The 21,434-nt window shown below is 48.7% G+C and overlaps 1 protein-coding gene across 5 annotated transcripts in view; it reads left to right on the forward strand.

The window, feature by feature from the left end:
* Positions 1-21,434, forward strand: part of Slc8a3 (solute carrier family 8 (sodium/calcium exchanger), member 3) — a 139,282-nt gene that overhangs the window by 1,002 nt on the left and 116,846 nt on the right. For all 5 annotated transcript variants that reach the window (XM_005399025.2, XM_013522004.1, XM_005399022.2 and 2 more), the window contains exon 2: positions 17,733-19,575. In XM_005399025.2, the coding sequence (XP_005399082.1) occupies positions 17,795-19,575 (1,781 nt within the window). In that variant the 5' untranslated portion in view covers positions 17,733-17,794. The remainder of the gene's footprint in view (positions 1-17,732; positions 19,576-21,434) is intronic.

Here is a 21,434-nt window from a genome sequence, read left to right on the forward strand (position 1 = left end):
TGGTGACAGCTGCATCTCAAGCCCGTTCACACGCACTGCCATCCTGTGGGTGCAGGGCCAGAAGTGTGGGGGTGCCCCGGAAAGTGCGCGCTGGGGACGCGGCGGGCCCGGGGGTCTGGCGGCGTGGCCGAGGCGCTTGGGGGTCCTGGGAGAGGTGCCTGGGAACGTGTGCGCGGCCCGGGCTGCTGGCGGCGTGCGGCCTCTCGGAGCGGCCGCTGCGCTGCGTGCTGCATGCGTGTGTGCATGTGTGTGTCGCCTGTGTCGGGGCGTGCCGTGCTCCCGGGGCTGAGCGCCCACCGCGTTGGGGGGCTAGGACGGGAGCGTTGTTGGCCCGGCGCGCGCCCGCGTGCACACACGCACGCACGCGCGCACCCCAGCCCGGGACTCCGCCGCCGCGGGTCGGGAGCTGCAGCCCGGCGCACTGGCCGGCTGGTGCCAAGGGGGGCGGTGAGAAGGAGGGGTCTCGGCCCTGCGCTGTCCAGCCCGGGTGGTCTGGGCGGTCCCGGGCCAGGTGGACAGAAGCGAAGTGTGTGGTCATTACCACCACCACCGCGCCCTCGTCCCCCAACACACTCACACACACACACACACACACACACACACACACACACACACACACTCATGGCGACAGGCCCTCACATACGGGCTAGCGCTGCTTCTGCGGGCCCTGGCTGACCTGCCCCGAGGACCTGAGCCGCAGAGGGAAATGATGAAAGCCCTTAGTTGGGGGGGGGCAGTTTTTTGTCTTTATTCATTTTATTTTCACCGTGGAAAGGGAGAGGTTAAAATAAAACAAACGCCTTTAATGCAGTGCCATAAATTTACCCGCTCGCCACCCCCCTCCCCCATGATTAAAAAACAAACCGGTGAACGTGTGGTGCTTAGGCTTCCCAGGCAGAAGGACTGAAATTGGGTGCAATTTATCAGAAACGCGGGCTGCAGCTGGGAGCCAGGTGCCTAGCTCCTGGGCGGTCAAGAAACCCCTAAGGGGGGCGGGTTGTGGGTACGTGATAGGAACACATCCGGCCTTCTGCCGGGGCACCAAAAGGGAAGCCTCCGGCCTCTGCGACCTGGTGACATGCAGCCGCGTGTGATTAATCTTCCACAGCTGTTGTGCCCCAGCCACTTGCGCTGAGCTCTTGTTTACCTCGGTTTTCAAATATAGCTGCTGCGCCATGCTCTTGCTGAAAGAGGGGGATCGGTTCACAGCGTAAGGGCGCTCAGCCTCCCCTCCTTCCTTTTGCTGGCCGGGCTTTGCCGGATCCAACTTTGAGAGGAAGCTGCCCCTCCTGCCTTGCAATCGTCCAAATGAAAAAGGCTGCTGGTCGGCGCTCGCGGTGACTGGATGTGGGATCGTAGCTGCAGCCCCAAGCTGCAGTCCACAGCAGCCATCGGCAGTGTCTTCGCACAAGCCCACTGCCTCCTGTCCTCTTTCTTTAAATAAAACGCGGATATTTGACTGAGAAGCCGCAGATGAAAACTACTGAACTGGACTGGGTTACAGTGGTTCTTTCTTTGGCTTGATGAAGATAGGGAGGCCATTCAAGACGTCCTCTACCTGGACGGCTTACTGTTCTGCCTGCACCCTGACGTGCTGCTATTTGCCCTGCAGCTCTCAGCTCCTTCCTTCCTTCTCCTGGAAGGAAGGTCCCTTCTTTCTCTGACTGGGCCATTTCCTACCTCTTACCTCTTATACCCCTAACCCGAATCTGTCACTTTAAAGTAAAGATGCACGATAACTTTTGTGAGATTAGTAACACTGTGCACAGCCCTAGGCAGTACTCTCCAGGAGGGGAGGAAAGATGCCTTGTGTTTATCCACATGCCAGCCCCAGCACAGGGTCAGGCACAGAGCAGGCACTCAGGAAAGGCGGCTGGATGAGTGAAATTGACTGGCAAGTTGTAGTTACCGCTCCCTGCTCCTGCTCCTCAGAGCTTCACCTTAGGCTGTCATCCCAGCCTCTTCAGCCGAAAAAGGAGAGAAGAGCGTGATCAGAACAACCCTGTTATAAAAATTCCCTTCCCCTGTACCCCTGGGTCAGGGCCCTGGCACCCTTGCGCCAGCCCTGCAGTACTCCTGTGCAAGGTGGCTCCTTATACAGTCTCTGGGCAGAGTGACTGCTATTGCCCGTGGGCAGTGGCTGTGGCATTGTCCCCTGGCCTGTATGATCCGGTGATTGCCTACAATCTGGATTTGAAGAATATGCCACACGCACTGACCTCTCTTCAAACTATTCACTGAGCCATTTATTTAAATATTCAACAGCCACCCTTGCTGCCAGCCTTGGGCTAGCAGAAGACAAAGGCCTTTTACCTCATAAACATATATTCCAGCAGGGATGGCCAACCAGCGAACAGGCGAGTGCCACACAAAGTGACTTCTTCTAGTGGAAAGTAAATCACAGGTCAACAAAAGCACATAGAAAAGGAGCGCCTCTCCATAGGGCCTTATGGAGGATTCACAGGGACAGCCAAGCCCAGGAGGGGTGAGTAGGAGTTAGCTCTGGTGAAAGTAGAGAAAGGGAAAGAGGGAAGGCAAGAAAGTATTACGAGTGCAAGGGTCCACAGGAGAAGGTCTGAAGTCAAAAGGGCTTTTCCAAATACTGCAGACAGCGTAAAGGCAGGGAGATGAGTCTGGAGAGTCAAACCTCGAAGGGCTTGTGCTCCGTGCTAAGGATTTCCCCTGAGCTTTCAGTGGGGATTGAGAAAAGTTTTAGCTGCTGAAGTGAAGAGTCAGATTTGCATGTTCAGTAGCATGCTGGCACCGGCTGGGTTATAGGGTGAGAAGGAGGCAAAGAGACAGGAAGCTGTTTGTAGAAACTTGGGGCGCCCGGGGGGACCTAGCTATCTGTGAGCGCAAAGGTGGGGGATTTTTTCGATGTCTTTAAATGTACAAAATAGACATGCCCTTCTTAGAAAAAGGCCCACTCATTTTCTTTAATGAGGTTGGATGAGGTTTAGTTGTTCATTTGTTGTTTGAATGGGCACTCTGAACCCAACACTGGACGGGGCGCTTTAAAGGAAGGGAGAAAAGGCTCCGCCCTCAGCCCTCTGAGTTACAGAGCAGGGCAACTCTTACAAGTCAGAATTGAAAAGGGCCCCTGGGGCTGGAGACGGCCCCCAGGAGTCTGAAGGGCAAGGAGGATTTAGGTCCATATGTAAACCCCTAGAGACTGTAGAGCAAGACTTGTAGATAGGAAGAAAAGAATCACACGTGTATGTAGATGTATTAAAAAAAAATACTGAAGAATGATAAAAACGAATGCCAGGATCCAGGGTTCTCAGATATGATGTACAGAGTCACGTCTGCTAAGAAAACGGCTTTGTTTCATCATAGATATACTTTGTACCTAGCCAAGGAGCATTTAGTGCCTTCATACCCGGTTGACAAATAGGTCTTCCCTGGTTGTGTGCAGGAACACTGGGATGGGTGGGCACTGGGTCCGGAAGTGGGACTGAAAACTAATCTTACCCTGGCTTCCATGTGATCATGTCCAAGTCGCTTACGAGGAGAGGCCCTCAGAGTCCTAGACAATTAAGTGGGCAGTGTGAGAATGTCATTAATTTCAGAGTTAAAGAAAATCCCCCCTTCCCTCCTACACAGTGGGCAGGAGCTACCACCGCCTTCCTAAACTGCCCTGCGCTCTTTCTCTTCCTCTGCAGTCTCCTCCTGTAACACAACGTCTTCTCCTTCGCAAACTCTGTCCTAAGAAGAGTATCGCTCACTCAGGTTCCCACTTCTCTCCATCCCACATACAGTAATCTGTCGCAGTTTTAGCATAATCATCTGCCTCTATTTCCTCATCACTCATTCAGTCCCCTAGCCCCATGCTTAATGCTTTTCTCTACCTTCTGTTCACGCACTTCTCATTCCTGTTATGACTTACTGTTGCTATCGCCCCCATCTTTAGATAAGGTTGACCATTAACTCCTGAGAACTTTCCTCTCTTGTCCTCTTGCACACGGAGCCCTCCAGATTATACCAGCTCTCTCGTTGGTCCCTTTTCCTTTCCCTCTTTCACATTCTCCTCCCCTTCCCGGTTTTTCCGTCCTCCATTGGCAGTGTCCCTCAGGGATCTGTCTTCCTACTTCTGGGAAGACAGTTCCCAGAGTCTGTGCCTTTGTCTCTCCATGCCGTATATCTTGTTTCCAACCACTGGCACATTTTCTCCAATGCAGTGTTCCACGTTTTAGCCAGCTCCCCATGCTCACCAGGTACCCGCTGACCTTGGGAGTTGCTTCTCCTGACCCCCCACTTTTTACAGTAGTACCAAAAAACACTTTGGCTCAAAACCTCCAAGTTTATCTTTGATTAATTTCCCTTGTTCCCCAGGTTTTACTTGTTAACTTTTATGCTCATTCCTGTCTTTTGCATCCCTACCAGCACTACTTCAGCGCCAATTTGATAACCTCTTCATGGTAATAATAATAATATTTCCGGGTTTGCCATCTATCAGCTGCCCTATTGCTATGTGCTGTGCATTGATTTTCGCACTCAGTCCTTACCATAGCGGCATGCAGTAGTTATTGCTGTGATGATGTTGTGAAAAAATAGTTTTCTGCCATCTTCCCAACTCCAGCCTCTTTTCTTTATAGCAAATTTGACCGCTCTTTCAAGACTCACGTCCTAAAACACCTTTGTAAGCTTGTAACTTGCTTGCACAAAAATCTTCAGAGGTACTCCTGTTTTTCCAGCTCTTTGTGTTAAGAAGCCCGTGGCCTGGCCCCCACTCGTGTCTAGCTGCACTATCACCAGTAGACTTGTACTTTCCTCTTTGTGCACTGGCTCACAGTGTACCTGCCTGGGACCCATACCCGTTCCCCCTCCTGTTCAATTTGAACGCTTCTTCCTGATGGGAAGACTTCGTGGAGCAGCAGTCCCTTGCTCCTGTGTCTTGAAAGCAGAGCGTCTGTTTTTTTGTGAGTGCTTTACGCTTTCTGAAGGGCACATGCTGCTTTGTTGTTTTGCACTTTGTGGCTCGCCTCTCTTCCTGGGCTGAGCACCGCTTCTCCCTCTCACTCCCTGCCATGCAGTGGATGTCCAATGAAAAGCGAAGGAGTACACAAACAAATCACCCGCCTCCCTCTGGAGGCTGCTGAGACAAGGTCAAGAAGGGATCCATACTATTTATCATAGAAGTGGCAAGTGGTGGAGTCAACAATCAAGCCAGGGACAGCCCACATGGTACAATAGAAGAAGCACTGAGCTGGTGCTAAGAAGGTTAGGTTCTTGTTTCCACCACGTCTGACAACTGCAAGTGAGACCCACTTCTGCGCTCTGGGCCTTGGATTCCTTATCCATGAAAAGAATTTAAGTCGGATGTGTTGACTCTTAGGCTCCCTGACCCAACGGGGTATTCCCTGAGTCCTGCTTCACAGCATACAGATCGCCTCCTGCTAAGAATGCTTTTAGTGCATTAGAACTTCCCACCTATAATATGAGCCCCCTAATGAGTCTATTTTCACACTGGGTCTCTAGAGGCCACCTGGCTAGTTGGTTCAGCTGTCTGCGTGTCCAGCCTCAGTGCAGCCTGAGCTGATCTGGGTGACCCGATGGCCCTCCACGGCGAGTCTCAGTGTGCAGTCCCTAGTCACCTCCCACTGTGTATGCCAGGGCATTCACATGATGCCTTATAGTGATCTCGGCTCCCACATGTTCCCGCCACGCTGCCTTGGCGCTGGTACTTCTGCTTTTCTCAGAGCTGCGTGGGCTGTTGAGCATCCAGTGGAAGCACTGTGCTCAGTGTCCCTCCAGAGGCTCTCCCCAGCCTGACCAGGCCACCGTACTCCTCCCTAGTGAGGCAGGAAGAACCATCTTGAGGCTGTGACTTCAAGCCCCTCAGAAGGAACTAATGGAGGGGATCGGTTTCAAGGGGGATCACAGGGATGGAGAAAGAAAGCACAGCTGCAAAGACAGCACCCATGTCTGCTGGGAGTCTGAGGATCTTCTTCCAGCCCCCCTTGTGAAAGGCAGACCCAGAGCACCCCCACAGCTGCTTGTACGAGAGAACCCCCCAGCCGTGTCCCAGAGAGATGACTGCTTGCCAGACTCTGTTTATTCTTCACTCAGGCAATGAGATGATTTAATTCCATATTTCAACATTTAAAAAATTAAGATAAATTAAATTGCGTTAAAATAAATCAAGCTCCTGGAAAATGGTCTGAGGAAAATGTGCATACAGGAGACTGATCAGCAACTTCCCCGGATGGCTCAGCAGCAGTACAGGGCATCAGCTCTCTTTCCACGAATAACCTCAAAAGACAGAAACCAGTACTCCCAGCAGTCTGGGAGGCTGAGGCAAGAGGATTACAAGTTTGAGCCTAGCCTGGGCGATTTAGCAAGACCATTCAAGTAAATGAATAAATGATTGAATGATTGAAGAATGAATGGGCTGGGGATGTAGGTCAGTGCAAAGGCCCTGAGTTCCATCTCTAGGACTGGGGCAAGGCAAAGACCAGGTGGATGTCTCTGGAACAGGAAGGGGTGGTAGCACCATCTGCCTCTGTTTGGCCCTAGCCCCAAGGTCCTTTCAGTTGTAAGAGTCATTTTTCTTGGTCCTTCCTGATCTGACACCCTCCTTTAGCTCTAGTGAAAGGCCGCCAGAGGATCCAGGTTTGGTTCTGGCTTCATTATTTACTGAAAGAAATTCTTGGCAATCAACTGAGCTCCAATTTCTTCATCTGTATGACCATCCTCACAAGAAGGAGTCGGTGAGATCATGTGAGTGAGAAAGCATTTTCAAACTCATGGCACAAAGTATAGCTGAGTGCATCTGTCAGAGGCTCCATGCGGTGTGTTGGCTATCACTGTGGTTTAGTCCAGAAGAAAAGGAAGATGCTCCTGAGGGGGCAAAGTGGAGAAAAGGAATTGTGTTAAGAAGTCGACTGATGACTTCTGCTGCACCGCCATGTGACTGTGTTTTTTCTTCTGAATGCACAAAACTACCTGTTCTGTAAGTTCCTTGGCTATAAACTGCATATTTACTTCTCTACCCCAGGATGTCCCAGGAAGTTTGAACTCTGTCCTCACAGATGTATCCTTCCAAATCACTTCATCCAGCAGTTACCATTCATTCATTCAACAAATACTGAGAATTCACTATACCAAGCTCTAGTCAAGGCACTGAGAATACAGTGGTGAGCAAAAAAGACACGTTTCCTGCTCTTGAGGGTTCATATTCCTTGACAAACAGGCAGACAAATCAAAGCAATGATGATTTCAGCAATGATGATCTATGCTCTAAAGCAAATGAAAAAAGATACGACAGAGTCCTGGGAGGGTGAGTCACTTTTAAAGGATGAGGGATGCTTCTCTGAGAAGGACGCATCTGAGACCTGAAGGAGATTAAGAAGTGACTTCTGTGGATCTCCAAGCAGAGGGACCAGTATCTATGTAGTCTCTGTGGCAGGCTCATGCTTGACCTCTTTTAGAAATTTCAAGGAACTTTGTGCTAACCAAAGTGGATTATGAATGTGACAAAACAAAATCAGCAAGTTAGAAGTTAGCAGACCAGTCTGCAACGGTGGGAGGTGCTTCAGGAAGGGAGGAGATGTAAAGGGTAGCATGATCTAGCTGGTATTTATTTATTTAGTAGTACTGGGGATTGAACCCAAAGATTTCACACTGAGCTGCATCCCCAGACCTTTATTATTGTTTATTTTCAGACACAGTCCTGCTAAGGTACTAAGACTGGGCTCGAAGTTCTGATACAGCCTCCTAGAGTGCTGGGAGTATAGGCTTTCACCACCGTGCCTGGCTTGGTTTATATTTTTATATTTTTATTTTAATTTTTTTTCCAGAACCAGGAATCGAACTCATGACCTTGCGCTTGCCAGGCAGGCGCTGTGCTGCTGAGCTAAATCCCCGGCCCCTAGGTTTATATTTTTAAAGGGACATCTCTGGTGTTTTGTGGGGAGTACTGAATGGGTGGGGCAAGACTGGCAGCTATTGCAGGAGGCCCAGCAAGAGACATAATATTGCGTCTCCAGTAGCTAGAACAGAGTGTGACACATCCTTGGCACTCAATAAATCTGAGAACACATCCAGGCAGGAATGATCTTCAAAGAACCTACAACTCTGATGGGTGTATTTATAGCAAGTGCTCAACAAGTACTTTTTTCTGCAGATCAATGGGCAGAACAAGGCTTTCTTATAGTCGCTGTAGGGTTTGAGTTCGCATTTTGGATCTTTAAAAATAATTTCTATTTTTCCGGCCAGCACTATTTCTTACCGCAGTACGTGTCATGGGCTCACTTCCTTCCATGTGAGACTGCATTCTCATTGGAGACGAACAGGGTATGCCCAGCTCCCCAACTTCCGTGACACTGTCAGCGTTTGTAAGTGCTAAACCCTGTGCTCACATTTCAATACTGGTCTGTGTGCTCTTCTGTGTGCTGGTGCAGGATGGGGACCGACCTGCTTCATAAATGCATCTCCGGAGCTTACCACAATCTGGGCCACTGAATCCATAAATAGCCCCTTTCTGGACTACAGTGAGGAGTACTCCGGTGCCTTCGCTGAATTCCAGGGACTTCCTGCTTGTCTCCTGGAGCTTGCCTCCTTGTCTCCCAAGAGCTCTCACTGGTCTCATGGGTTCCTCTGCCACAGGAGGTCCTAAGGCTGAGCAGTGTTTACGTTGGTGGTTTTGTGTTGATTTCTTCAGGCTGTGTATCTCTGAATCAAGAGGAACTTCGCAGAGCCAACGGGATGGAGAAGATTCCTGATGTGGTTTGATCCTCTCTATGCTTCTTCATCCCTCTTTCACTATCCTCTTCTGTTTCCATTGGCCCCCAGCTTGGCTAGATTCTCCTTAAATAGCGTTGAAATCCATAGCTTCCTCAGCAGCCCTGCTTACACTGGCCGGGTTCTTCTCACTCACCCCGCAGAGCACCTGAAGCTGTCTTCCTGCTTCCGGCGTAGCCTGCTTCCATTCGCTCCTTCAGTTTCCACACTGTAGTCCCTGTGGATTTCCTGTTCAAAGGAAAAAATGTTCATTTTGTTTCTCCTGTGTTTCAAAAACTTTCAACTTTATCACTCCTTTTTGCCTCCAACATAATGTCCAAATTCCCCAGCCAGGCGTGCAAGGTGTTTCACCCAGTGATTCCTTACTTATCTCTGCAGCCTTCCCCAGGGGTCCTGTCCAGCACCCACTGCTTGCTCTTCTCTAAACACCCCGCTTGGCCAGGCTTCCCCAGCCTTCGGCATGGGCTTCGTGCTGCCTCTGCTGGTGGTGCTCTAGCCACCTAACCCAGTTAATTCCAGGTCATTCTTCAAATCCTGTATCTGATGTTACCTGGTTCACGGAGCTGGCAATGAGGATCCCAGGCACTGTAAACCTTTCTTCCTCCAGCTCTCTTGGCATATTGCACGTGTTTCCAAATCTAATATTTGTTTTGTCCTAATTATTCAGTTTTTCTCACTGTTCTCCAATAAAATGTGTGCTTTTCAAGGGGGATTGTATTTTGTTCATATTACTCAAATTTGAAAAACCTTGCTCACAGCATTCCTGACAGATGGTTTTCCAGCCTCCGTCTGAACACTGCCAAGGTGGGAGAAATCACTGAATATTGTCCCTTCTATTTTTGCACATTCATTCAATATATCCATTCATTCAGTAAATATACACCGAGCTATCATATCAGCAACGCTGATGTAGGCACTGAGGTTACAGACATATCAAATAAAAATTCCTACCCTCTTGGAACTCAGACTTTCTTTGAGCATGTGTAGAAAAAGAGAATTTGGAAGAAAGCAGAATAACCTTCTTACGATAATGTAGTGAAAGTCAACCTGCAGTATATAGCTAGGTTTCACACAGATGTAAGTATGCATACATGCATGGATGCATGTGTGAATGAGTGAATGAACAAAAGTCACAGGGAAGTTGACCTAAGTAGTCGTCGCTGTAAGAGAAAGTAGCTAGAAACATATCTTGCTGGCTCTGGACAGGTAGCATCATTTTCCTGTGAAGATAAGAGAACTCCATATCTTTTATGTTTCCTCAGTAAACATGTAAACCAAGCAAACAGCAAGTTTAGGGAGAGAAAATCTGCTTATGTGAGTGGGAAACTAATGCTACTATTCTTGCTGAGATATGAAAGCAAGTGAATATCCAAGAGGGTGGGGTGTTTGTCTAGTGTGTGGAAAGTCCTGGTGGTATTCACCTGCGGGTCAACTCACAGTCCACTGAAAGTCCTTCTCCTGGTCCAAAGACAGTCCCTAATGGTTGGAACACCTAAGATTCAGATGTTGTAGTCAGGGTAAGTTTGTGTTCTCTTGCAGGATTTTAAGCCTTGGCTGTACTTCAAAAATCAGCTAAGGGCCTTAAAAAAAAACCACATAAATATCTAGGTTCTACTCTCAGACAGTTCAAAACTTAGGTCAAACATAGAATCAACATGCCTGTATTTTTTAGAGCCCCAGAATAATTCTGATACACTGTCATCTCTGGTATACGGACCTTGCTCTATAACCATCTCTAGTTAGGGGATGACTAGAATGGATGTAGGTCCATTAGCAGGAAAAATAGAGCTTAAGCTGAGCCAAGTCCTCTCTCTTCTCAGCTTTCCACCTCATTCCTAGTGTTTGTGGCTCTCCAGATCTGACAAGGGCAGCTCCTCCAGCTTCCTCTACAGGCCAAGTCCTCTAGCTTCCACAAGTGCGGTAAACTTTAGGTATCTTGGAGTCAGAATTTTAGAGGGAGAAATGACATCCAAGGTCAAGAGCTGCTCTGCGTGTTGTAAGAAAAACTCCCCACATGGACTTGAAAGCACTCCTGGAGCTTCCAGCAGAGTGTGGAAGATGGACATGCCGGCAGACAAGCCCATTGTGACGTGGCAAGTGCTCTGGTGGTAATCAGAGTGTTAGAGGAACCCAACGGAACAAATGACTCATCTGGAGAGTAGAGGAGGACGGGGCGTTGTCAGGGCCGAGGTGGAGCCTTCTGGGGCCCCGAGTTCCTACCTACTCTTCCACCAGGCCTTTCATCCCCTGAGGCTCGGCAGCAGACCCTCTCACCTGACAACGGCAGATTTCTCTTACTGAGCTCGTAGACCTGAGGTGAACTGCTCGTCTTTGAGCCCAGTCTCCTCATTTGCAGAACAGATAGCAAAACCTGTGTCGCTGTGGCCCTGAGAGGTGTTAAATAGCAGATACAAGAGTGCTTATACCAGTGGCGAGTCGGTACTCAGTGAATGGATTGATTGTTGTCCTTATTTTTATAAGTCTTGAGTCGTGATAAAGCATGAGGTGACTGAGGCCTGTGGTGCCCTGCTGTGTCTAAGGATGTCGCCGGGTTTCTGTAACGTTATCATATGGTTCCAGAGGAGTTTCTTGGAGGGTGAAATATGACCATTGTGTGAGACTGGAGAAGCAAGAACAGTGCACTAGCCCATCCCCTACTCCTGCAAGATTCCCCATGGGACAGAGGCTGCTGTGCTGCAATCCCTTCCCACATGGTTTGAGGCAGCCGTGGAGCTAGCAAGCTGAGTGCTCAGAGCAGAACAAGAAACATGTATTAATTACCTCCCAGGGCATAACTGCAGTCAGTTATTCCTGTGCGACTTGTTGGTACCCATGCATCAACAGAATATGAACCTCGTAGGCTGAGGATGGGGTATAGCCCATTCACACCTCTGCACCCAATTGCTTAGCATAGTGTTTGGTCCCACTTGGACAAAGAATAGTTGCTTAAGAAATGGATTTAGTGCAAGAGGCTTTTTGTAAATTCAGAATGTAGGCTGTCCTTGAGATATTCCCGGCCCCCTCCTCCTACCACCACTCTTATCCTCTGAGTTCTCCTTGAGAGTCTGAATTCCATGCTTGGCCCTCGGACTGCTCTAATTTAAATGTGCGCCTCCATGTCTTTGCTTCCCTGTAATCCAAGCATCTCTGAGTTGAAGGAACTGTAGATACCCTCTCACCCAATCTGAGTTTTATGGACAAAGCAGCTATTGCCAAGAGAGCCACCCAACCTTCCAAGGGCTCACAGCTCATGGAGGCACAGCTGGGAAGAATGTTCTTTTTCTTGCTTTCAAATTCAGGGTTCTACCCTGCCTTAGAGTGCATAGAGCCTCCAAACTTGTGGGAAGGCCCTGCATTCAGAAAGACTCATCCTGCCGTCTCTAAGCCCTTGCTCAAAGGACCCCGAACACCCAGGGCTCATGCCCAGCACTCCAGAGACAGACTGCTAGAATCCAAATGCCTGCCCCTCCATTGAGTAACCATAATTTGGGGCAAATTACTTGACCTCTACGAACTCTAATTTGCTGCCTGTAAAAGTGGTGAGATGATCGTACCTCCTTCCTTGGGAAGCTAAAGAAAGATAATAATGAATACAGGAGCCATTGGATCATTGGAGCTTCCTTCTTGGTTCCTACAGCATCATTGGATCTTCCTTCTTGGTTCCAGGTTCCAGTGGTGACAGACCAGCTGCCTAAGCAGCTGAGGTCACATCTCTCCTACTCGTGTGAGAGTAAGGATTTTTGTGCCTCTTTTTCTTGGGAAGCACTGCCCCTGAGAGGAGGGCTGTGTGCTGAGTCCTTCCCGCACTCCCGTGGGCAGAAGTACAGGAGGCGCTGCACTGCGCTTCGACCCAGCTGACATGCTGGAGCCAGTGCGGCCTGGCTGCTCCTAAAACTTTAATGTAAATTGGCCATGACGCCTGTGCAGGGACCCAGATTTAGAAGCTGAGCGGGACGACTCTACCCAGGCTGGTGACAGCCCAGGAGCAATGTTCCCATTGGGGAATGTGCCAGGCGGAGCAGGAGGGAGAATTTCCTGGTCTGGCCTGGTGGTGCTGTTTTATTAATGATCTGGAAGAGCAGAGGAACAGTGACTTTAATTAAATTTGCCAGTGATATTAAAAGATGTCAGGAGCCACTGCTGAGGACACAGCCACCTTGCAGATGGCCCTGGGGGCGTTAGGAAAATAATCCAGGAAAGAGACAAGAGGTCGTGGGCGTAAGCGGGGCATGTTTGGCTGAGGGAGAGGAGTGTGACATGGGGGCAGGAGGCTGACCTTCTCAGAACCACCCTGTGCCCTTCTTATCTGCATCTCTTCTGTTTGCAATCAATTTCTAACTGGTCTTCCTGCTCCAGCCTTGTCCTCCTTACAGCCACCCTAAGCCTTTAGCGAAATTGGTTTTGCTGAAACACAAATCAGACCATGTCGTTCTCCTGTTTAAAATCCTATCATGGGCTTTTCACTGCCCTTAGGATAAAATCCCGCCTTCTCAGCCTGGCATGGAAGACTTGCTATGAGCTCTTGCGTATCACGCAGCCTGATCTTCTCACCCCCTGCCTCACTCTGAATTCCTTGTAATCCCACGCACACACGGGGCTTTTTCATGTCTCCAGGTCTTTGCTTGGGCTCTTCTCTCTGGCTTGAATGCCCTTCCCACTTTCCTTTTTAATCTTGCTTCTTTTTTTATTTTTTGACTACAGCTCACTCATGCTTGAAGACTCATTTCAGGGATCGCCTCCTTCAGAACGCCTCTCTGAATCCCTGAACTGGCTCACCGCCCTCCTCGTGTCCCCACCGCGTTTCTGCCCTTACCTCCACTTTTTATAGTAAAACTGTCTATTTTTGCATCTGCTGGATTGTACCTTTGTGGGCAAACGCTGCCTCATTTTTATTTTAACTACCAGCATCTTGTACTGAGCCTGGCAAATTACAGGCTTTTGTCAATATTTGTCAAACCGAGCTGATGAGAAGAATATTCAAGTGGGAGATTACAGCAGGCAGCCAGAACAGCTCTGGTAAACCAGGGGCCAATGCAACCCTGGCAAATTGCGAGTCTGCCCTGTCCAGGGTGTGAGAGCATCACAGTGCTTCTGCCTCAGACTGAAAGCTGATTGGGAGCCAAGGGTATCCTGCAACAAAGTGGGGCAGTTTGGTGAAGCTGAATAGCCAGAGCTATACCTGTGTCATCTATGTGTGAGTTGGGGCTGTGCTATTTCCTTGCCTTACACGTGGAGTAGATGACTTAATGAACACTCAGTTTCCCAAAGTGTAAAATAAAGATACAAATACTACCAATCTCACAGGGTTCTTATGAAACTTAAAGTTAGCATTATGCATACCACAAACAGCAACACTTACACTGTGTGTGCAACAATACACCTTACAACAGCTAAATCTGGGAAGTGCACCAACAGATGAAAGGATTTTTTAAAATGTGGTATTTATACACAATGGAGTAGACTCTGCCACAAAGCAGGATACATTCGAGTCATTTGTAAGAAAATGGATGCACCTGGAGGCAGGAAATTTACATGAAATAAGCCAGACGCACAAGCTTAAATATCACATGGTTTCTCTTATATGAGAAAGCTCAAGTATAATTCATTTAAAGACCAAAATACAAGCTCGGTAACAGGAAACAGGGAGGGGGATGTTTTGCTAATGGGAAAAGGACCAAGAGATGGAGGTAGAGCGTAGGGCAGGGAGGGAAAGGGGAAATCAAGAAAGTTCAGATGTGTTATGTACGTGTAGCAACTCCCTATGATAAATAAAAAATAGAAAATTACATAACAGGAAAAAATACTTATAAATGTTAATGATCATGGTCAGTATCAGTATTTGGGGTGGTCCTGGGGGAGTCTCACACTGAATCATATACCTGTGTCTCTTAAGAGCCGAAGAGACTGCCAGGAGGTTGAGATCTGTCTCACTTGGTGGCTGGGCCTGGAAAAATGGCACAAATATGACCATTGGCTTGGTCGTCAGAGCCGTCCCCTCTCTGTCTGGCATCTTGGCCAGAAAACGTTTCCTAGCAGGTCTGGAAGATCCCTAGGAATCACCGGGCCTCTCCCACCTTCCACTCCAAAGCCCGGTATAGGTGTTCACTAGCCGTCTTACATTCTTCCTTCGTCTTCTTTCATTCTTTCCATCAACGCAGTAGTTTTCTCAGGGAACTGGTCTTTGACTTTTACCACATGATAGCTTCTTCCCCCCAAAACCTGTCACCACGAAGCGTCTACAAGGCCAAATGAGGACAAAGACCAGGATCTTTCTAAATTCTCCTGGTGTGCAAGATAAACAGGAGTCCGTGCCTCTGTTAATCAGGCTGACTTGACTGTGATAGTGCTCCGTGTCCTTTCCCCCCTCCCCTCACCTGTGGGTACCCCACCCCCTTGGGGCTGCCACCTCCTGTTCCCACATTGGCTTGTGATTGAAGAGCTGCTCCGGCTGTGCCGATCTTCTGTCTCTTCCTGCACGGGGCTTATCAGAATCTACAATGTGTCAGAATCCACAAGCTGGCAGGGCTTGCAGAGGTCAAGGCAAGAAGCCAGTATCTTTCCTGGTCCACGTCTCCAGGGTGATGTGTGTGTCAGAGGTGCTCCTGGGTGTCTCTGTGCATGTCACTTTGCAAGAGCTTTCTTAGCCTTTGGATATCGATGCTGAGTATCTTCCTCAGTCATCTCTGTGACCTCTCCTCCTCTGAGTGAGGCCCCAAGCACCTGTTTTGCTGACCTCCAGAACCCGGACTAATGAGGAATCTGAGTCTCAGCACTTGAATGCCATTCTGGCGAACCTGAAACCAAGTTGATCCCCAGCTCTTTGGAAGGAAGCCCTTGGTTACAGTATGCAGCCTGACTCACTATGCCCTAAAGAGAATTTCTCTGTGAGGACACGCTTTGGGAATTTAAAGAGGTCCTACATGAACCCTGAAGTCTAGTTGGGGATTCTCAATGGGACCCGTACATACTTCCAGAGCAAATGGCCGCAATGTAGATTATGAGTAGTTTTAGATAAGGTTGAAGTTTCAAGAAACTTCTGTGGTGGTTACATTCGTTCATTCCAAAAGCATTCATTTACTGAGCATCTACTGACTACCTACTTAGCATACCATTGGAAACAGGAGTGACGACTCCTCGCTCTTAGGCCACTCACAGTGCAATGAATGAGTAGGATATGACTCATCTAATATTACAAATAAATGCGTGATTTTGAAGTTTTAAAAAAGCCATGGAGGGAAGCCAGAATACAATAAAGAGACACAGCAAAAGGGAGTTGACAATTTTTAGGAGTGAGTGCAAGTTTGGTTTTTTATGATTGTTTTGTTTTTTAAGGAAGTAACACTTAAGCCGAGATCTAAAGCATTATTATAAATGGGGCTTACAAAAATTATGAGTAACAGCACATGCATTGGTCCTACTGGGGGTAGAAACAAAGGGCATTATTGCTGCAACGTAGTGAGAGAGCGTGTCAGAGGGTGACGTGAGAACAGAAGAAAAGCTGTGTGTAGTTCATGGAAACTTTGAGTGTCATGGCAGCGAATATTATTTCTGCGGCAAGAGCAAAACTACTAAAGACCCTCGAAGAGGGAGTGATGTGCTTAAGTTTGGATTTTTTGGTAAAGATCCTGTGGCTGTTTGAGGAAAGTGGAATTGAGACTCCACTCTCTCGCACTAGTTGAAGTGGTGAATTCCACTAGGAGACCGCTGTGGCAGCTTCCTCTGGGCTGTGATGGTGGTGGTAGAGATGGAGGGAGAACTGGCCCAATTTAATGCTTGGTTGGATGAGGGACAGAAGGAGGAGGAAAGTCTGCAGACTAACATCTGTTTTCTGGTGTGAGAATAGAGGTGCTGTTTTCAGAGACAGGACAGGAGCAAATATGGAAGATGCACTTTGAACCCTTTAAGGTGTGGTACAAACACAAATCAGCATCTCTGTGTTACTGCAGGACCCCACCTGGTTGTGACAGAGGTGGGAAACGCACAGGTTGCCTTGTAAAGCTATCGCGCGGTTATTTCCATTTTTACCCTATCTAAGCGAGGCGATGAGTAGAAAGAGTCCTCTCTGTACTCATTTCCTCAGTTGAAAGTAGCCTCAGTTGACTTTCTTCCTGATCTTCTGAACTCACACTTTTAATGGTTGGAGTCCGACAGGTGGGGTTGCACTTTATCGCCCAAACCTCCAGTTTTAAGAGAAATTTATTTGAAAGGCATTTGCACATTTTAGTAATAACGACTTCTGTCACTTGGAGATTTGCATATTTGGCTTTGGAATTGAAGTGGCGGATTGATCTTTACCTTCCCGTGCCTGGATGCCTAACCTGTTCATGCGCATGTTGTCCTGGAAGGTGAGGAGCTGCTGTGGACTGGGTCTTTGGCATACCTTACAGGGCCTCAGGTTAGCCGCAGGACAGTAGCATGCACTGTGAGTCAATAAGAAATCTCAGAATTACAGCTTGCCTCCAAGAGTCTTGTGTTGGGGAAAGGAGTTCCTACTGAGGAGACTTCAGTTATCCACATAGTGAGGTATTGTGTTCTGGGGGACGCATCTGTGAAACGTCAATTCAGTATGTACTCTAGAAGTCCTATGTTTTGCAGGATTGCTAAGTACATAGTGACAACAAGGTAAGGAAGACGGAAAACTCCAGAAGTAGCATAAATGGGGACAAAGACTTGGGTCCAGGAATCCTATTTTTATATTGATTCCAGGTAGCAGTGGGCTGGAAGATAGGACTGAGAGGGTATCACTCAGGGTTCCATCACCAGCGTTCCCATCTATTTCGAGCCGTTCTTCAGCTGAATCTCCACCAGATGGTTTTGAGGACAGAGCAGAATTTGTGCCTCCCATTGACATCTATTTTTCCAAGTGAGAGACTGCCCCATATGTTAGTACAATATGGCACTCGGGGTGAAGCATCCATTTGTGTCGGTGGGAGCCTGTGGCTTGCTGCCCCCTTCCTCACGCCTTTTCCTGCCTCTCTGATCTTTTCTAGGTCTCTGGCCCGTCAGGAGGACCATTGGTGCTGTGGTGGAAGCCGGCGTGTAAGTCTTGTGTATGGCGTGGTTAAGGTTGCAGCCTCTCACCTCTGCCTTCCTCCATTTCGGGCTGGTTACTTTTGTGCTCTTCCTGAATGGTCTTCGGGCAGAGGCTGGTAGCTCAAGGGATGTGCCCAGCACAGGGCAGAACAATGAGTCCTGCTCAGGGTCATCAGAATGCAAAGAGGGTGTCATCCTACCCATCTGGTATCCAGAGAACCCTTCCCTTGGGGACAAGATCGCCAGGGTCATTGTCTATTTTGTGGCTCTGATATACATGTTCCTCGGGGTGTCCATCATCGCTGACCGCTTCATGGCGTCCATTGAAGTCATCACCTCTCAGGAGAGGGAGGTGACCATCAAAAAGCCCAATGGAGAGACCAGCACAACTACAATTCGAGTCTGGAATGAAACTGTCTCCAACCTGACCCTGATGGCCCTGGGCTCCTCTGCTCCTGAGATCCTCCTTTCTTTAATCGAGGTATGTGGTCATGGGTTCATTGCTGGCGACCTGGGACCTTCTACCATCGTAGGCAGTGCAGCCTTCAACATGTTCATCATCATTGGCCTCTGCATCTACGTCATCCCCGACGGAGAGACTCGCAAAATCAAACACCTACGGGTTTTCTTTGTCACTGCTGCATGGAGTATCTTTGCCTATATCTGGCTCTATATGATCCTGGCCGTCTTCTCCCCTGGCGTGGTCCAGGTTTGGGAAGGCCTCCTCACTCTCTTCTTCTTTCCGGTCTGTGTCCTTTTGGCCTGGGTGGCAGACAAACGACTGCTCTTCTACAAATACATGCACAAAAAGTACCGCACAGATAAGCACCGAGGAATTATCATAGAGACAGAGGGAGAGCACCCAAAGGGCATCGAGATGGACGGGAAAATGATGAATTCCCACTTCCTAGATGGGACTCTGGTGCCCTTGGAAGGGAAGGAGGTCGATGAGTCCCGCAGGGAGATGATCCGGATTCTCAAGGACCTGAAACAAAAACACCCAGAGAAGGACTTGGATCAGCTGGTGGAGATGGCCAATTACTATGCTCTTTCCCACCAACAGAAGAGCCGGGCCTTCTACCGAATCCAAGCCACGCGTATGATGACTGGTGCAGGCAATATCCTGAAGAAACACGCAGCGGAACAGGCCAAGAAGACCTCCAGCATGAGTGAGGTGCACGCGGAAGAGCCTGAGGACTTCATCTCCAAGGTCTTCTTTGACCCATGTTCTTACCAGTGCCTGGAGAACTGTGGGGCTGTACTCCTGACAGTGGTGAGGAAAGGAGGCGATATGTCCAAGACGGTGTATGTAGACTACAAAACAGAGGATGGTTCTGCCAAGGCGGGGGCCGACTACGAGTTCACCGAGGGCACTGTGGTCCTGAAGCCCGGAGAGACCCAGAAGGAATTCTCCGTGGGCATCATTGACGATGACATTTTTGAGGAGGATGAGCACTTCTTCGTGCGGCTCAGCAATGTCCGCATGGAAGAGGAGCAGCCGGAGGAAGGGTTGCCCCCCGTACTCAACAGTCTTCCTTTGCCTCGGGCCGTCCTGGTCCCTCCGTGTTTGGCCACAGTCACTATCTTGGATGATGACCATGCGGGTATCTTCACTTTTGAATGTGACACCATTCGTGTCAGTGAAAGTATTGGCATTATGGAGGTCAAGGTCCTGCGGACATCAGGTGCCAGGGGCACAGTCATTGTCCCCTTTAGGACAGTAGAAGGGACAGCCAAGGGCGGCGGTGAGGACTTTGAAGACACGTATGGGGAGTTGGAATTCAAGAATGATGAAACAGTGTAAGTAACCCTTCTGTATTCTAGCCCTGCCCACCCTGTTTCTTGCCATCTTTCTCTGTCCTCCGGTACTACTCCGGAAGCCTGTTCCTTGCGTTTGTGTTAATGTCAAGTTCTGGTTCCACCACAGGTGTGCAGGGCCAGCAGATACGGGGCAGGTCCTGCCTCCACAGTCTCCTTCGGTTGTCTCATTTTACGCTGCTTCCAGGCAAGGGATGCTGTGGCAGGATCTAAGCACCCAGAACACTTTGTCCATCAGAACTGAAAAGGGTGGCCGGTAGCGGTTTAGGGTGACAGAAGTTTTGTAATATCAGATTCTGGCGAATGCTTGGGATGAAGTGAGAGCCAGGAAACTGATTGGGCCTGTCCCTCCTCCCCTTCTCATACCAAGAGATTATGGGTTTTTCAGCCAGTCCCTACAATTCTAGGATGGTAATAACCCAACCAGAATATCTGTATTAAGAGAGCAAGTGGCAAGCCAGGTGGTGGCACACACCTGTAATCCCAGTACTTGGGAAGCTGAGGCAGGAGGGTCACCACGAGTTTAAGGCCAGTTGGGGCTACATGGTGAGTTTAAGCCCATCCTGAACTACATAATGAGACCTTGTTTCAAAAAACCAAAAATGAATGAATGAATGAATGAATGAATGTAAGCAAGTGGCTTTGGCAACCCCCGTTGCAGTTGTATTGCATAGCCAGACTTTGGGCACCCCTCTTGCAATTTGGGAATTGAAACATTGAGTGAAACTAGGCAGTCTCTAAAAATGTCCATAGGCTATGTCATGGAGCGAGGCACGACCAGCTTAGGTGAGAGAAGTCAGTATGGCTTGGGTACTGGTGATATCTTGGAGAAGTAGATTTCCTGAGGGGTACAGCCACTTGTCCCTAATCTCAGGTCTTAAGCCCCAAATCTGCCTGTGCAGTGAAGAAGGAGGCTGTTAAGAATTATTGGAGAAAATACGTCTTCTGTGTGGTCATCTCTTTTTATAGTCTAGGACTTGCCTGAAACACTTTTCGAGTTATTGGCCCCGCTCAGAACTGCCGGTCCTGTACTTCTATTGCTTATATTACCCTAAGGCCTCGCCCCATCAAGACAGATGCAGATTGGACATCTGTCCTTTTCTCAGATGAACAGCCTCAAAAAAGAAATCAGGATGGCTTTCCCCAGAATTTGCAGCTGCGGGCAGGCTGGCTCTGAAGGATGGAAATGAGAAACGGGATCCAGTCTGAATTACTGCTCCTGTCCACAAGCGATAAGCGGTAGTGGGAGATGGCATGAGAAATAAAGGGGGGATGTCAACCCACTCCAGGACCCTGCTGATTATACAAGGGCTGATCAGATAGTATGATGTGTGTTCACAGGAAAAATATTACAGTCAGGACACACTAATCTCCTTCACACCTCCCCCACTTCAAACGCATTTCTTCCGTCGTTCTTGCCACTTTCTGGAGGTCCTCTCTTGCGAGTGTCTTCATGAGGTGTGATCAAACATACAGTGCATGCTGATGCTGCCTCACATGCAACAGAAAAGCAGCTCATAAAGACCTTACGGTGTGTTCTTAACTACCTTACTCCCTGCATCTGACACCGCGCAACATCTGGATGTTCTTAGAGGCAAAATGACCATGAAAGCTGAATACTTTGAATGGATTCGGGACAGTGAGGCAGCCCCAACAGCACAACTAAAGACCCTCCTGAAAGAGGACTTCCAGAGCTGCTTCAGAAAGTGGCAAGAACGATGGGACAAGTGTGTTTGAAGTGACAAGGAATATTTTGGGAGGAATTAACAGCAGTGTGTCTTTTACTATAATAAACCTTCTTTAAAAAGTTTTAAACATCCACCATATTTTGTGATTACACC

Source organism: Chinchilla lanigera, unplaced genomic scaffold, assembly GCF_000276665.1.
Source record: "Chinchilla lanigera isolate Chin_1 unplaced genomic scaffold, ChiLan1.0 scaffold00065, whole genome shotgun sequence".
Taxonomy (NCBI): domain Eukaryota; kingdom Metazoa; phylum Chordata; class Mammalia; order Rodentia; family Chinchillidae; genus Chinchilla; species Chinchilla lanigera.